Source organism: Plasmodium fragile (assembly GCF_000956335.1).
Source record: "Plasmodium fragile strain nilgiri unplaced genomic scaffold supercont1.10, whole genome shotgun sequence".
NCBI lineage: Eukaryota > Apicomplexa > Aconoidasida > Haemosporida > Plasmodiidae > Plasmodium > Plasmodium fragile.
Window position 1 is genome coordinate 278,371 of NW_012192590.1, and position 16,488 is coordinate 294,858.

Consider the following 16,488-nt stretch of genomic DNA (forward strand, 5'->3'; position numbering starts at 1 on the left):
GTAGAGACAAGCGAGAAATGCTACAGGCAAACGAAGTAGAGACAAGCGAGCAACGCGCGACGGAACGTCACGATGAAACAAATTTTTTGCCAACCCTCGTAAAAACTACATAAACATGCGCGAGCTGCACGGGGGACCCAGTTCACCACTCCGTTGCGCAAGAACAGGCCGGACTGTCCTGCGGGGGGGGGTGACGTCCACACGCAGTTTTGCCTTGGAGTAAAAATGGGGACCTTTCCGCGTGCCAAGCGTTTACCATTATTGCCCTCACGTGTATGTGTATGTGTACGTGCATGTGTATGTGTACGTGCATGTGTATGTATATGTATATGTATGTGTATTTTTTTTTTTTTTTTTTTTTTTTTTTTTTTTTTTTTTTGCCCATCCCCGTCAGAGAGCCTGCCTTACCCACAGTGGGCCCGGGCCCAATTGACCGAACGTGTTATTTTTCCACCATGGAAAAAATTGCATGAATTTTTTTTTTTTTTTTTTTTTTTTGCGCAAGGTTTGGTTAACCCTTCCTTCCCCCCCCCCCCCCACTTGCGTGTGTAATTTTGTCACCAGTTATTTTAAACAAACGCATTTTGCTCTGTCCCCTGAGACGATACAAAAATAAGCGAGTCATTTTGCAGAGCCTCGCGCTTCGGTATATATAAATACGTGTGCGTGTGGATGTGTCAACTTGGATGAAGGCCACAGTCGGATAAATCGAGTGAAGGGTGGCAGTTGCCTGCTGTTTCATTTTTTTTTTAACAGGGGGCAATGGAGGGAGAGAGAGAGCGGGAACATGCTCCCCCCCCCACACACAAAGGTATGCGCACATGTGCGTTGCATATACATGCATGTACAGGTATGCACTGGGGAACATGTTCCTCCCTGTGCACTTCACACGGGCGTTGCTCTTTGTAGAGGTTGGCAAATGGGCGAAGCAACGAAGGGAGCGGGAAAAAAAAAAAAAAAAAAAAAGCAACCATACAATGCGCTGCGTGGTGACGCCTTTCCTTTTTATTCACTAGTGGGGTGAAGCAACTACCCTGTTTGTCTTTCCCCCCTCGCCCCTTTTGCTTGAATTCCTTGTTCTGTGATTTTTCTTCCCTCGTGCTCCGTCCCTTTTAGGGCGACGGACGTGCTCACTCCTGTCGCCGCTTGCGCTGCTTTCGCTTCTTTCGCTTCTTTCGCAGCAGGGGGAAGGGGCAGAGGAAGAATCTCCCCCCTTTGATTGACCTCTCCTCGAGTGGTGGCGCCCCCCCTTACACTGCTCCTCGTGGAGCATTAACCTTTTGTGCCTTCTTCTTCGCATCTCCTCCTGTTCCCTGATCAACTTGTCCCCCTTCAACTTTTTTTTTCTCCTTCTCTCATCCTTCTTTCTCCTGCGCATCTGTTTGTGCAGGTAGGAATCCCCAATAATCTGCTGCTCTTTCTTCCTTCGCTTACGTCTTCCCCTGAAGACAGCCCTGTACACCTTCACCAAGACACACTTAACCCCTTTAAAGGTTCGTTTCACAATCACATGAACAAAGCGACACGCGTCTTGTATGAGCCAAATGAAAAACATGCGAACCTTCCTCAAGGTGTAGAACCATTTCCGTTTGAGCAAGAACCCGTTGAGTGGGTGCACACTGGGGACGACAAAGGTGAGTACCAGGATGATGCTCAGGAGGAGAAAAAAAACTTTCACACTTATTGAATAACCGCTAAAGGGAATTGTCGCTCTTCCTCCTCCTCCATCTGCACCCTCGTCCTCTTGTTCCAGCAGCTCAAGTCTTTTTTTATGCAATTGAATGATATCCCCACTGACGTGGTGGAAGTGCAGGGGGCTGTTCCAAATGATCCTCCCCGGTGTCTCTTCCTTTTCCTCGCTGCTACGAAGGAAAAACTTGAAGTACTGCTCGGTGGCTAAGTCCTCTTGGCCCTCTTCCCCACTACCTCTATGCCCACCCTTGTGGCTTTCCCCCCGGATGTTCCCCTTCTGCTGCTGCGGTTGGGGTGGGCCCTGTTGACGTTGCACCACCACTCTGCAGGGGGTGACGAGCAAATCTGCGATCGGTTTAAACTTAATCACCACACTACTATCCTCCTTCTTTAACAATACAAGTGTCCTCCTGAGTGTAGTCTCATCAACCACCATCTTCTTCGAACAGTTAATGGAAACCGTTACTTCCTTCTCCACGTCCTCTGCATTCCATATGCTTATGTACACAGAGCAGAACGGGTCGACTTCATTGTTAAAGTCGTAGCAGTTACGCAGCATGTGTACAAGGGAGACCGACTCTCCATGTACGTCTTCTTCGTACGTTATGTTTAGGCCCTCCCCGGCATGCGATGTCATTTGAGCAAAGTTGTGTGAGCGTTTTTGCAGACCCATGTAGTAGTCCTCCTGAAGTTCCCGCGGGGGGGGAGCGGGGTTCCCATGCATTGCGCGGTTCGCATCACCGTTACCCGAACCGCCAATCGCAGCCCCCCCCAGGCGGTCCTTCCTGGCCATGATAAAGGAGTAGTTGTACCGCACCTTCTTCTTCACCTCTAACCTCCCCTCCAACTTAATAAACTCAGTGAGCTGCCCCTTCAGGCAGTGGTTCCTTCCGTGTTGACAAAACCCTTTTTTCTCTTCCCACACATTTGGGTACGCCATGACTTTGTTGCACTCCATGCCCTTCTCGTCCACGTGGTCTGCGCTCACGATGAGGCCATTCTCCAGCACCTCCTCGTCTGCACCGGGGGGGAAGCGTAACGAAGCGGTGATGAAGAAGCGTCGCCAAGCGTGTCTACCCCGCCACCCATCTGTGACCACGTTCACGGGATACGTAAAAAAGAAAAAAAAAAAAAAAAAAAAAAAAAACCTGTAAAGGAGTCATCCAAGACTACCTACAAATGGAACAACCATGTTGAGGAAAAAGAGGCTGAGGATAACACACACGTGCTGACGAGTGCTAACATGACATGGGGTCTCAATTGAGCGTGTCTACCCGTTCGTGAAGGATGCACCTTTATTCATTCGTTCATTCATTTATTCATTTTTTACCCTCCTTTTAAACACGTCCGAATCAATGAAAAGGTAATTCCCCTCGATGGACCCTCCCTGTGGGGAAGAGGGTTAGGTTTGTTCATCAGTTTGAGGAAAAAAGCGTTTGGGGACACGTTCTACCCCCCCCTCTCTTCTTTTGTTAGCACCCCCGAGGGGCCACTTACCCGGTGTGTCCTCTCCGGGAGGAACTTCAATCGGACATTGAATACCTCTAAGGGGGGGGAGGGAAGAGAAGTTTGTTTGCTCACCACGAGGCACCACTTTGTCACCACGTTGCCACCGCGTTGCTCTGTGTGTCTCCCTTTTTTTTGCTCCCCTCTCCGCACCGTCATCAATTTCAGTGTTCGAGGGGTCCAGCAGGTAGGTCCTGCTCTCCAGCGCCGATTTGTCCTGTGGGGGGGTAGACGGGAAAAGTATTTTTTTTTTTTTTTTTTTTCTCGTTCGTTATAGGGAGACTCCCCATATGCTGCTTCTTCCCATGTATGACTTACATTTCTACTCAGGAAAAACTCATCATTCAGATCTGCACAGGGGAGGAGAAAAAGGACACGGTGGTGGTGGTAAGGCTGGTAGTAGCGATAATAAAAAGACAAGCATAAGTCGTCCGCCCAGAACAGTAATGTATCCCCCCGTGATGTACTCACTGAACTCCTGCAAGGTGACCTTAACCATGAAGGAGTTTAAACTCCTTTGCACGAAAAAGGAGTGGTACTTTCTTTTGCTTCTCCTTAAGCACTTCAGGGTAAGAATGACTGCCTCCTCCCCGTCCGTCACTGAAGGGGGGTACACAGAGCAAAAAAAAAAAAAAAAAAAAAAAAAGAGCGGTGGACACATAGGAAAGTACAAAGTGGTATGTAACTTCGCTGGCCATCCTACCCCTCCTGCGACAAAAGATCTTCTGCCTCTTATACTTTAAGTGTGAGTAGAGGGGGAAGACGGGGTGGGGACTGCAATGGCAGCAGAAGCAGATCTCCCGATTGTTCACATGTTGGTAGAGTTTTTTATTTTCTTCACAAAAGTTCTTTAAATTTTTTCCCTTTATTTCTCTCCTCGTGTAGGGGACAATTTGCTCGAAGTATTTAATCGGGGGGTCCTTTAAGGGGGGGGGGGCGGCAGGTAGAACAGTTAGGACGCTCATCACGGGTATGACGCGTGGCACGATTGTGTTGGATGGAAGGCACGTCCCTTTGGTGGGCCCCTCTGCCTGACTGCTTCTCCACCCCGAACTTACGTTGACATATCTGAGGGGGTACACGACGGATGTCTTTTGAACCTCCTCCACGTAAAGGAAGAAACTTTTGTAGGGGGACCCCGCGTCCCTGCGAACTACGTATCTTTGCTTCTGTGGTGTGGTATGCAGGGGGAAGAAGCGAGCGCCATCGTGAAGTGGTGTGGGCGGAGGGTAACACAGCGGAGAGGCATACGACACTTGACAACACTCAGTTGCTTTGCACCGCTTTTTTTGTTCGTTTTTTTTTGTCCTTGCTACATTTTTAAAATGGAGAGAGTAGGTGTTGGATCCCCCCGGTGGCTCCCCATCGTCAGTTGTGCGGGACACGCCCAGGTGAAGAAGAAGAAGGACAAGAAGGAAAAGGACAGCCGCGCGCAGGCCCGCATCCCCCATGTGCGCTTGTCTTTCGCCAAGGTGAGTAGAGTTTACGGTTGGCCTTAAAGGGGGCAGAAAAAAAAACGTCCACAGCAAAAGGAGAGGAGAGGCGGACAGGACAAACTGCACACAGAGGAGCCTTTAATAATATTCTCCCTCACGGGATGGAGACCTTTTCTCAAAAAAAAAAAAAAAAGGAACTTTCAGTCAACGGCGTGGGGTCTTTCTGTTTTTTTTTTTTTTTTTGCCTCCTCGCCTGTCTCGTAGCTTTTTTTTTTTTTTTTCCCCTTCCAGTGTGTGTCCCTTTAAAAATGGAGAAAGTAAAAGAGCAGACCCTCCGCGCATACATGTCGACGTATGATTAGGAATGAGGACACGTAACTTAGAACATATGTTAACGTTCGCTCCGTCCGCATGGTGACAGCTCTCACTCTTCCTCCGCATCGTCCCCCCCACCACGCACACATGCAGAGAGAACAACTTGGAAGACAGCCAAATTTTTTTTTTTTTTTCATTTTACCTGAACGAGCAATACATGTTCTGAAGGACTTTTTGGTGGGTTAAACCAGTTGGGAACATGGAGAAGGGGGATATGAACTCAAAGCGGTGTTTAATTTAATTACGAGAACGGTGTGAGGAGACATGTGTGTTTGTATTTTCAGCTTAGAAGTCTCATCGGTCGTCAAGTCTACACCGTTTGCATTTCCGTGCTTATAGCTAGTTGGAAAAAAAAAAAAAAAAAAAAAAAAAATGGCCAAGGGTCATAGCAACAACTGCGACGTTGTCACTTGGCTCCCTTTGTTGAGTGATGCGGAGGGGGTAGTAGCAACGGTGGTTTATAGGTTCAGGGTCCCTGTGGCTGCGCCAACAGCAGCACTCCTCCATGTGTAACACTTCCCCTTTGTCACTCCACACACATGTGTATGTATCTTCACACAGGAAAGGGGTGTGGATGATCGGTCACTCCACACCTCTACCCAGTTGTGTCCCCGCGTGATGGCTGCGAAATGTACGAATGAACTTAGCCGCAACTACAATGAGAAGCAGACTACACACCTCAGCAATTTGAGAAGCGCCACATAAATGCTTCCTTCGCGCGTTTAACGCTTCACTCCTCTTTTCCGTTGCCCAAAGTACTAATCCGTTGAAGGGCAATTGCCTACATGGTTTTTTTGTTTTTTTTTTTTTTTTTTGCTAAGCTACGCGCGGTGGGTAGTAGCTCAGTGCAGCGCAAGTGGAGGAGTGAAACGGAGTTAAACACCAAGCCGGTATAAATGCCCCACAGAGGACCTAAACAAAACGGGAAAAAAAAAAAAAAATGATCAACTTGAGAGGATTAGTTGCGCGCTGGATGCAAATGGGTTTCTCCAGTGGAGTTATATATTTTTTCGTTCTTTTCCCCGAGGGTATATTTTGACCGATCAACTGCTGGTATAAGTGTACCGGCTAGTATCGCCGTGTGGAAAAGTGGATCCACCAAACAGTAAACATAGCTGAAAAAGAGCACACAAAAAAAAAACAGGAGGAATACCGCCACACGGATGTTATATCCACTCAAAAGAATTGGAAGTAGCCCAGCGCACACTACCTTCCACGCGTCCTTTTTCCCAAGAGGAGGAGAAGAAGTGTCCTCCTCTTCAAAAGAAAGAACCTCTCACGGTAGACCATGAAGAATGGTCTACAGAAGGTGCTACGCGCTCGGACGCGTAGGGAAGGAGCTTGGCGTAACGTTTTAGGGGACTTCTCCAGAGGAGGAAACTTCTTCTTCTCCTCTTGGGAAAAGGGGTATGCAAAAGAGGGTGTCCGTTTCGTAGCTGACCCATACAATGGTTGCTTTTGCGTGCAAAAAAAACACATCACAAGATACTGGGCTGAAAGCACGAAGAAGAAAATACACGACTCAAAAATTAATGAATGGAGAGAGCAATTCCCCATCCTAGATGAATACGATGATAAAGACTTGTCCATTTGGAGAGAAGCTTTTAATAAAATGGACAGAGACAACGACAATTTTATTTCCCATGCAGATTTGCAAAAAAGTGATTGGAGTTTAGAAAAATATAATTTATTTCAAAACTACGACATGGACCAGAATAACCTCATTGACTTTGGGGAGTTCATTCAAGCCGTGATTGATATTGACACGCAGTACTTTAAGAATTTCTTCCAGGGGTTCAGCAAAATTGACGTGGAGTTGGAGTTCCAAAAATATGCGAGTAAGGAAAAGGGGGCGACACGGTCGTCGTGGCTCAGCAGTTTACGCGGAACACTGTAGCAGCCGCCGTTGCGCATGATCACCGCTTTTGCTTCCCCACCCCCGCGCGCAGTCACCGAAAAGGAAGAGAACAAGCAAGTCATCCCCCTGACCAAGCTCATGCAGATGCTCAGGGACAAGGAGTTTACATGCGTCACACACACGGACTCACAGAAGCTATTCAACGCGATGGATTTTAACAAAGACGGAGCGCTCGACTTGGAAGATTTTCTGGCGGTGTGCAAAGAGGGAGAGAAAAAATGCATGTCGCATACCTGGTGCATGCAACAGTTTCCATGCAGCGGTAACAGCCATTTTGGTGCTACCGTGTCTGGATCATGCCCACCGAAAATGCTTCTTCATTTCCCCCCTTCCCTTCAGTGGCTCGGGAAGAAGTAGTACCTCCATATTTGGAAAAATCAACGAGGACGAAACACACACATATATGTGTAATTATCTTCCTCCATACCAGCACATGTAAAGGAGCTAATTTTCACACAATGAGGATCAGTGCGAAGGACATAAAAAAGTGGTATAATTTGTAGGATTTTTCTTTTCTTTTTTTTTTGGCTGCAAGTGAAAGGACGTAAATTTAATAAAGCGTTAATTCTAAGCTCATTTTTTTTGTTAGCTCTTATCCTCTTCCACTGTGTAGACATGAAATTTTTCTGGGCCATTCGTTTTTTTTTTAAGTATAACAGAAAGGTAGCCCTGCTAGCCAACTTTTATTTGATTTGCATTCCTCTTAAGAAAAAAAAAAAAAAAAAAAAAAAAATTATGACCAGGCAAGGTGGTAAAAACGTTTTTTTCCTTACATCAAAATTAGTAGCTACCTGGATAAAAAGTATTGCCGTGCAGGCAAAAAAGAAATTACATGTTCCACGTTCTGATAAGGGTTGGTTACGCTCAACAAGTGTGTAGGAATTCCCTGTGTTAAAGGAACGGTGGTTGTCTAAGCGGGCCGTTTTGTGGCTACGTGCACACGAAGTTGTAGGAATGTTCCCTGCATCAGCCGAAATGGTTGCACGCGGGCAGGTGAATCAATTTGGCGTTTCTTCAGATAAGCCCATTTGAGACCTGTCCCTTCACGTATTTTTCTTGTTTTAACATCACTATTCAATAATTTAAAGGGTTGTGCCCCACGAAATGGCTGTTCGGTGAGTTATCTCATCCCTTGTCCACTTGTTGGCATAGCATTTGTGCACACCCATGGCATTTCCCAACGTTGCACAGACATGAATTGCTTCCACGTGGAAACTACAGGCTTCCCATCCCGCCTGGCATCACACACATGGTTTGCTGTCCCGTCGATCGTTACTTTATAGAATTTTTAAATGTTGCTGAAAGAGGAAATATATGAGCAAATTGTGGAAAAAAAAAAAAAAAATATGAACAAATCGTGGAAAAAAAAAAAAAAATATGAACAGTTCAAAAAAAAAAAAAAAAAAAAAAAAAACAACAGCACTTATAAAAGTTGCAGCGGCATGTTTGCGTTTCAATTTGGCGCAGTATTTATTTATTTTTGTTAAGCTCGAAAAAGGAAAAGACTTGAAAAAAGCTTTCACAAATTTGTTTTTTCTGTACGTGTTTTTTCCTCCCTATCCTTTTCTGTCCCTCTTTCTGTTTTTTTTAAGTTTTCCATTTGTTCCCGTTTTTTTAAGTTCCCATTTGTTGTGCTTTTTTTTTTTTGTCTTTTTTTAGGCCTCGCCTGTTGCCACACAACTGCGTCTTTCACCCTGCAGCATTCTTTTTGTTCATTTCTGCGCAGTGCCTTCCCTGTCTGAGTGGCACGTAAAATTGGATAAAAGGGAACCCTCAGCTTTGCCCGCACGGCTAAACTGCACACGTAGTGTTGTCCCCTTAGCCGCTTACCGAACTGTGTTATGGTTTTATTTCTTCTTATTTGTTCTTATTTATTTTTTTTTTGTCTTTATTATATTTTTTTTTTTTTACCTTTGTTGCTTCCCATTTGGGCTCTTTTTTTAAACCATTCAACTCACCAGTTAATTTTTCCCCCAAGACACATCTTGTTATTGTCACGTTTTTTTTTTTCTGACCATCCTGTTTGTCCATTTTTTTTAAATTTCCACCCGTTGATTGTGCCTCCATCAGGTGAAAACGCAGCCCTTGCACAACTGTTAATTTAATCGCGTGAAGAAGCGCGAAACGGAATTGTTCGGAGGACGCGTCTTTTATCGTTGTAGTTACCCCAACCCAAGTCTTGTTTTGCGACTCATCCGGCTGTGTATTTGTTCATTCATTCGTTCATTCGTTCATTATTTTATTTACTTGCTCCCACGTCGTCACAATGAATTGCTTGTGTGCCGGTTGTTCTGACAAGGGAGAAGTGAAGTTGGTCCCGGACCACAGAATGGATATCGTAAGTGTTGCCTCGTCCTAGACACTGCATTTTTTTGTGACCTGCTAGCACCTCGTTGGGCAAAAGCGAAAAGAAAAGAAGCAACAGACATATGGCGCGGTGTCACGGGAATGGATGCGTGCCCTCCGTCGACTCCACCCGAGCATCGCAAATACATAGCAATAACACCGCAACCACACCGCAATCACACCGCAATCACACCGCAATCACACCGCCACACCGCAACCACACCGTGCAGAAGGAGAAGCCGTCGATCCCAAAGAAGAAGAACACGCTGGTGAGCCCGAACACCATCCTGGAAATAGAGCCGGACAAAAATTTAAAAAAGCAAATTACCTTCAGACCCAAGGTGGACATCATGTACGACTCTGAAAAGTGCCAAGCCATCCTGGTGTTGGACATTCCGGGGTTTAAAATTGAAGACATTGACGTTGAGATCGGCGAGGGAATGCTCACCGTTTCTGGGCCCAGGTCACAGACGGAGCTATTCGAAACGTATGGAGACAACTTAATCTTGCATGCGAAGGAAAGGGAGGTGGGTTACTTCAAAAGGATTTTCAAGCTACCCCACAACATCCTCGACGACACTGCGCAGGCCCTGTACAAGAATGGTGAGCGGCGTGCATTCAAGGGATAAGACGCGTCGTACGCGGCACACGCGTGTACTCCTCCCACTACGTAACCCCCGTCTTAACCACACTTCTCAACCCACTTCTTAACGCCACTTCTTAACCCACTTCTCACCCCACTTCTCACCCCACTTCTCACCCCACTTCTCACCCCACAGGAATCCTTGAAATAAAAATGGAGTGCAAACAGTTCTCGTACATGCACAAGGTGGAAATACATGATGGTTAGGAGGGACACATGGAAGAAGAAGAAGATGAAGAAGAAGAAGAAGAAGAAGAAGAAGAAGAAGAAGAAAAAGAAAAAAAAAAAAAAAAAAAAAAAAAAAAAAAAAAAAAAAAAAAAAAAAAAAAAGTCAACGCGGGCTAACACGTCAACAGGGATAAGAAGCACATTAAACAAACCACTTCACAGACGAAAGGACACAGATGAAGATGTGGGAGAACATGCTGCTTCCACCCAGTGGAGTGATTGCACGATTGGCAAGACATACTGAATTGGAGTTTCTTTTTTTTTTTTTTTTGTGTGTTTCATTAACATGCACCCCTTTTTGTCATGATGGAAGAGTTTTCACACTGCTCTGCTAACGCGTATAAAAAGCACACAACACCAACACGTTTGGGGTGGGGTTGCTTACCTGATCGGATTGAATGGGCCATATACGCCGCATATATATGCCCCTTTATTTTACTTCATTTTACTTCATTTTTTTCGTGCATGTGGACTTAAAAAAGGGGGAAGGAGACATATAAACACACACACACACACACACACATCCCCCTCTTCATCACGTTAGACAATTTTGTTGATCAATTATTCAATGTTTGCTCGAAAGGGTAATTAAAAAGAAGGAAAAAAAAAAAAGGTATGCACAGTTAGTGGTAAACATGCTACACACGCTACACATGCTACAGTTGGTAAAGAGGGGGATACAAAAAAGTGCTGGCGGTAACGTGTGAAGCAGCAGGTAGCGTGCGCGGCTCCGCTTTTGTTCTTTTTTTACCCCTTGGCGAAGTGGAGCGCGCCGTCCTTGAGGGAGACGCGGATGGTGTCATTCTCCTGGAAGGTTTCATTCAAAATACGCACGGCGATTTCCGTTTCAATTTCGGACTGTATGACTCTCTTAAGAGGTCTGGCCCCAAAGGCGGGGTCATATGCCTTATCCACAATATAAGAAAACACAGCATCGTCGATGCAGATTTTGAAATTCTTGTCCATCAGTCTGTTAGCCACTTTTTCAATTTCAATATTAGCAATTTGTTTTAGTTCCTTTTTCGACAGACTGTCGAATATAACATGGTCGTCAATTCTGTTGTAGAATTCAGGACGGAAGGTTTCTCTTACCGATTTCATGACCTGCTCTTTTATTTTTTCCTTTTTGTTAGGGTCATTTGCTAGGTCTAGGATGCTCTGGCTACCCAAATTGGAAGTGAAAATAATTATAGTGTTTCTAAAATTGGCTAGATTTCCTTTTGTGTCTGTTAATTTTCCTTCTTCAATAACACGAAGTAATAAATTATATACATCTGGGTGTGCCTTTTCAATCTCATCAAATAGGATAATGGAGTAAGGTTTCTTCCTCACTGCATCTGTTAAAAGACCCCCTTGTTCATATCCCACATAACCAGGAGCAGCTCCAATCAACTTACTTATAGAATGTTTTTCCATGTACTCAGACATGTCGAAATGAATCACTGCATCTGGTGTATCGAATAGTACATCTGCTAACACTTTAGACAATTCTGTTTTCCCCACTCCTGTAGGACCTAAGAACATTAAAGAAGCAATAGGTCTCTTGGGGTCATTCATCCCTACACGAGATCTCTGTACCGCTTTAGCAACAACACGAACTGCATCATCTTGGCCAATGATCTGTTTATGTAATTCATTTTCTAAATTTAATATTTTTTCCTTTTCTGACTTTTGAAGTTTATTTAATCTTATCCCTGTGGACAGACTTATAATGTTTATAATATCTTCACTCGTCACTTCATCTTTGAGCATGCGACTCCTCTCTGGAATATCATTTAAGTAATTGTCTTCTGCCTGTTTCAATTGTTTTTCTAGGTCAGGTAAAGTTTCAAATCTCAACTCAGCTGCTCTATTCAGATCGAAATACCTCTCGGCCTTTTCTATTTCAATTTTAACAACATCAATTCTTTCCTTAATGGCTCTTATATTGTCCACGTAACTTTTTTCAGAAGACCAGGACTCGAGGATACTCCTTTGCTCCTTCCTCAGTTGGCTCATTATGTGGTCTATCATTTTGAGTCGGTTGATCTCCTTTTCGTTAATTTTTTTTTTCAAAAAATTCGGGCTCTGCGAATAATCCACGGACGCCTCCTCCGCCTGGGCAGCCGCCCCATGGGGCGCGCCATTCCTGCCGCTGCCGCTGCCGCTGCCGCTGCCACTGCCACTGCCACTACTCACGCCGCTACTAACACTGCTAACACTGCTAACACTGCTAACACCGCTCACCACGCCGCTACTCACACCGCTACTCACACCGCGTGGGCTGTCGCCCAGGATGGAAATTTTTTCCATTTCGAGCTGCACGAGCTGCTTTTCAATATTGTCGAGCTGAATGGGCTTGCTGGACAATTGAATTTTTAAATTTGACGCGGCCTCATCAATCAGGTCGATGGCCTTATCTGGAAGGAACCTATAACTAATATACCTGTCCGACAGAACGGCTGCTTGAATAAGAGCAGAATCTAATATACGAACTCCATGATGTACCTCATATCTTTCCTTTAGCCCCCTTAATATGCTAATGGTTTCATCAACACTAGGTTGTTCTACCAATATTTGCTGAAACCTTCTCTCCAATGCTTTATCTTTTTCAATGAACTGTCTGTACTCACTGACTGTGGTGGCACCAATACACCTCAACTCTCCTCTAGCAAGCATAGGCTTCAATATATTCCCTGCATCTAGAGCACCTTCTGCTACTGCTCCTGCCCCAACCACGGTATGTATTTCGTCTATGAACATAACCACCTGTCCTTCTGCATCTTGTACTTCTTTCAATATAGCTTTCAGTCTTTCTTCAAAGTCACCTCTATATTTTGCTCCTGCAATTAAAGAAGACAAATCTAAGGAGACTAACTTCCTTCCCTTCAACGAATCTGGCACATCTCCTTGAACGATTTTTATGGCCAACCCTTCAACAATAGCTGTTTTACCAACCCCGGGGTCACCTAACAAGATTGGGTTGTTCTTTGTCCTCCTAGACAAAATTTGAATCGCTCTTCTAATTTCAGTATCCCTACCTATAACAGGATCTAATTTACCTGCTCTAGCCAAAGCAGTTAAATCACGACTGTACTTTTCCAACGCTTGGTAAGTCATCTCTGGCGTTTTTGAAGTTACTTTTTTTTTCCCTCGAACTCTTTCTGTTGCTTTTTTCACTTTTTCATAATTCACATTGTATTTGAGTAACCATGGTCGAGTGAATTTTGAATCTTCTGCAATCACAGCCAACAGTAAATGTTCAATTGAAATGTACTCGTCATGGAATTCCTTTTTCAACCTCTTACTTGTACCTAACACTGCTTGTAATGTCCGGCCTAAAATCTTCTGTTCGCCAAATCCACTTGGCATTTTAGGTTGCTTTTTTAAATACTGGTCAATCTCTTGCATGAGCAAATCTGTATCAATGCCACTCTCTTTTAAGATCCTCTGAGCCAGTCCCTCCGGACCATCATTCAACAGAGCAAGAAGAAGCATCTCTGCTTCTACATAAGCAGATTCATATTTTTCTCCTATCTTATTTAGTGTAGTTATTGCTTCCCATGCCTTCTCTGTGTAATCGTCTGAGTTTATAGTGTACTCTTCATCACTCATGCGCAGGGGAGAGAGGCGGACACATGAACGACCAGATTTATACACACCTTGCTGGTCAGGTAACCGCTCATATGTTCCTCTCTTTTCAACATTTTTCTCACTGGGGTGTCTACCCATGTTGTAGAACAGTCTGCCATGTGCTCCGCTTCGCCGGGTACCCACAGTTCCATCTGCTTGTACATGTGTTTTTTTCGCTCCGTCGAGGGGTTGTCTGGTGCGTTGGGTTCCACTTGCCCACCCCCGATCTTCCCTCTGCAGGGGTCCTCCAATGAAGAAGAAGGCGCGCCTTCCACCCCCCAGGGGGGACACCCCGGAAAAGGAGCTCACTCGTTTGCCACTGTGTTCCTCCCACAGGAAAAGGCTGCCAATCAGGAAAAGGAGCAGAAAGGCGGGCCGCCTTTTCCTCACGCGGGACATTTTTACGCTTGCCACACGTTGCTGCTGCACCACGTCGCCACTTCACCACTTCACTACTACACCACTTCACCACTTGGCTGCGGAGATCGGATCTACATGCGCATGTAGCCCCAACTAGCTACCTGCTCTCCTTGTTGCACACGCGGGTTTGCGCATTCTACACAGTGGAAGGAGCAACGATCGTCACCTCTTCCGTAACGTCGTGTTGTTTTGGTGCGTCGCATATGGTACGGCGATAAACGACCTTGCGTTCTACTATCACTGACTCGACTCTGTGGATGCTTGCTCTCCCTTTTTTACAATTCATCACACCACACGGCAGGGGGACCTTTATTGGGGTTCTTTCCCACACTGCCTTTTTTTTTTTTTTTTTTTTTTTTTTTTTTCCTTCTATGGAATGTGAGAGGGTGACAAGGAAAGATACACTCCTATAGGAAAAATCAACTTATTCCTTTTCGAAAAAAAAAAAAAACAAAAAGCATCCTATTTTTTTTTTTTTTTTCTCTCTTATTCGATGGGTTCGTAACATGTGGAGGGAGCGGCCACCGTTGGGGGGGGAGAAAAGGCAGGCACGCGCCGCGAGAAAAAAAAAAAAAAAAAAAAAAAATGTTTAGCAACTAGTGCAGAGTTACAAGCCCACAAGGAGAGCAACTATAAACAATATTTTCTACTCCGTAGCAACATTTTTTTTTTTTTTTTTTTTTTTTTTTCTTATCCCCTCCTTGTGCGTATTCCTCGTTGCTACATGGGGTGAAACTTGCCCAGTATTTTTCATATGCAGACCTAGGAGCTTATCTTTTTTTTTTCTCCTGCCCGCTCTTCTCGTCCCTGTGACCCAGCGGATGTTCTTCCCCTCTCACACACACATGTACGTCCAGGTGTTTGTTTTCAACTGCAGTGCTAACCCCACAGCGCGCATAAAAAGAACAAGTGAGCGAGCAGGTCTCCATACCTCTGTGACAAAACTCTCTCAAACAGGACCCTACACAACTCCACATCATTCCCCCCGTCTGACGCTGCCCATCTCTAACGTCGCTACCCCTCTGACGCCGCCCCTCTCTAACGCGTCCTTTTTGTGTTTTTTTTTGTTGCAGCCGCAGGGAAGAGACAAAATGGCCATCAAGAGTCTTTGCTACCTTGGGGAGGACGACGAGATTTTATTTTTTCACTCAACGGAAAAAAGCGACGAGCTAAGTTCTCGCTTCTCCGTTTTTGCTGCCTTGGACAATTTAAAGAAACTGAGTAGGGGGGCGGGGGAAGAAAAAAAAAAAAAAAAAACAAATTGAATTTTGTGTAACCGGAGCACCACTTCCTTTACTCTACCCGAGTGATCATGCGAAGAAAGTGAGGACGTGTATTTGTGTTCTCTTCAAACGACTTTATACCTTTGCCCTTCAACCCCGCGCAGCCGAGTCGAGCGAGAAGAAGACCGACCCTTATGTCGGGTACATAGGAGTCAACCTCTCCCTCTTCAGCGCCTACAAGAACTACGCATACGTTGTTAAGGCAATTAACCTCAAAATAATTATCACCGTTGATGATGCAAAAAATAAATACACGGATGATATGCTCAAGTCGGTGAGTGCCACACACATGCATGCGGCGGACACGTACACAGACACGCGGCGAATACGTACACAGACACGCGGCGAATACGTACACAGACACGCGGCGAATACGTACACAGACACGCGCCCACCCCCCCCCACACACACACCCCTGCCAGATGTTTATAAAACTTCACAAAATTTACGTGGACGCTGTTTGCAACCCCTTCTACACGGACCTCTTGGAGAGCAACTCCTTTGAAAAAAAAATTAGTAATTCGTTCATTTTAAACAAAAAAAAAAAAAAAAAAAAAAAAAAAGTAGTCCCCATTTGTGGGTGCTTCACCCCTGCAACCATATTACGAGGGGCCTGCTCTCCCCATGTCGTGTGCACGTTACACGTTACACATTTTTTTTTTTTTTTTTTTTTTTTTTCCAGAGAAATTGATAGAGACTTCCTAAATTTGGGGACCCTTTGATGGAGGCTCACTTGTGGGGTGGGTAGATCTCCGCCTGTCTGTCCTGCGTTCGTGTAGCTTTTCACCTTTTCTTCTTTTCTTCGTGAAGCCTTTTTTTGTTTTTCCATTTTTTTTTTCTCCAACTGCCCGAGAACACACACTTGTTCGCTCAGTCAGTTGCGTCAATCACACCGCCGTCCGACCTGAACACCCCCCAAAAAAAAAAAAAATTAAAAAAAAAAAAAAAAAAAGCCATAAAATAAAGCCGACAGGAAGTTGCGAAAGTGCTCATCTAAGTTGGCCCCGTGTGGCGTTAATCACCATCTGC

At 45.0% G+C, this 16,488-nt stretch overlaps 5 protein-coding genes across 5 annotated transcripts; 3 read left to right on the forward strand and 2 right to left on the reverse strand.

Annotated features, from left to right (window-relative positions):
• Positions 1-1,012: 1,012 nt before the first annotated feature.
• On the reverse strand, positions 1,013-4,649 carry AK88_01225 (uncharacterized protein; the record flags this gene model as incomplete). Its single annotated transcript, XM_012478861.1, has 10 exons — positions 1,013-2,709; positions 2,841-2,865; positions 3,023-3,079; positions 3,190-3,236; positions 3,352-3,415; positions 3,517-3,548; positions 3,670-3,798; positions 3,902-4,118; positions 4,257-4,367; positions 4,515-4,649. The coding sequence occupies 10 exons, from the start codon at positions 4,647-4,649 to the stop codon at positions 1,013-1,015; spliced, it is 2,514 nt and encodes an 837-aa protein (XP_012334284.1).
• Positions 4,650-6,297: 1,648 nt separating this feature from the next.
• On the forward strand, positions 6,298-7,284 carry AK88_01226 (uncharacterized protein; the record flags this gene model as incomplete). The annotated part of the gene is made up of 3 exons (XM_012478862.1): positions 6,298-6,847; positions 6,959-7,122; positions 7,267-7,284. 3 exons carry the CDS (start codon positions 6,298-6,300, stop codon positions 7,282-7,284), a joined length of 732 nt encoding a protein of 243 aa, XP_012334285.1.
• Positions 7,285-9,193: 1,909 nt separating this feature from the next.
• Positions 9,194-10,123, forward strand: AK88_01227 (uncharacterized protein; the record flags this gene model as incomplete). The annotated part of the gene is made up of 3 exons (XM_012478863.1): positions 9,194-9,265; positions 9,504-9,876; positions 10,053-10,123. 3 exons carry the CDS (start codon positions 9,194-9,196, stop codon positions 10,121-10,123), a joined length of 516 nt encoding a protein of 171 aa, XP_012334286.1.
• A 768-nt stretch (positions 10,124-10,891) lies between these two features.
• Positions 10,892-14,155, reverse strand: AK88_01228 (uncharacterized protein; the record flags this gene model as incomplete). Its single annotated transcript, XM_012478864.1, has 1 exon — positions 10,892-14,155. The coding sequence occupies one exon, from the start codon at positions 14,153-14,155 to the stop codon at positions 10,892-10,894; it is 3,264 nt and encodes a 1,087-aa protein (XP_012334287.1).
• Positions 14,156-15,267: 1,112 nt separating this feature from the next.
• AK88_01229 (uncharacterized protein) lies at positions 15,268-16,164 on the forward strand (the record flags this gene model as incomplete). Its single annotated transcript, XM_012478865.1, has 4 exons — positions 15,268-15,397; positions 15,564-15,733; positions 15,882-15,975; positions 16,142-16,164. 4 exons carry the CDS (start codon positions 15,268-15,270, stop codon positions 16,162-16,164), a joined length of 417 nt encoding a protein of 138 aa, XP_012334288.1.
• Between the last annotated feature and the right edge of the window lie 324 nt (positions 16,165-16,488).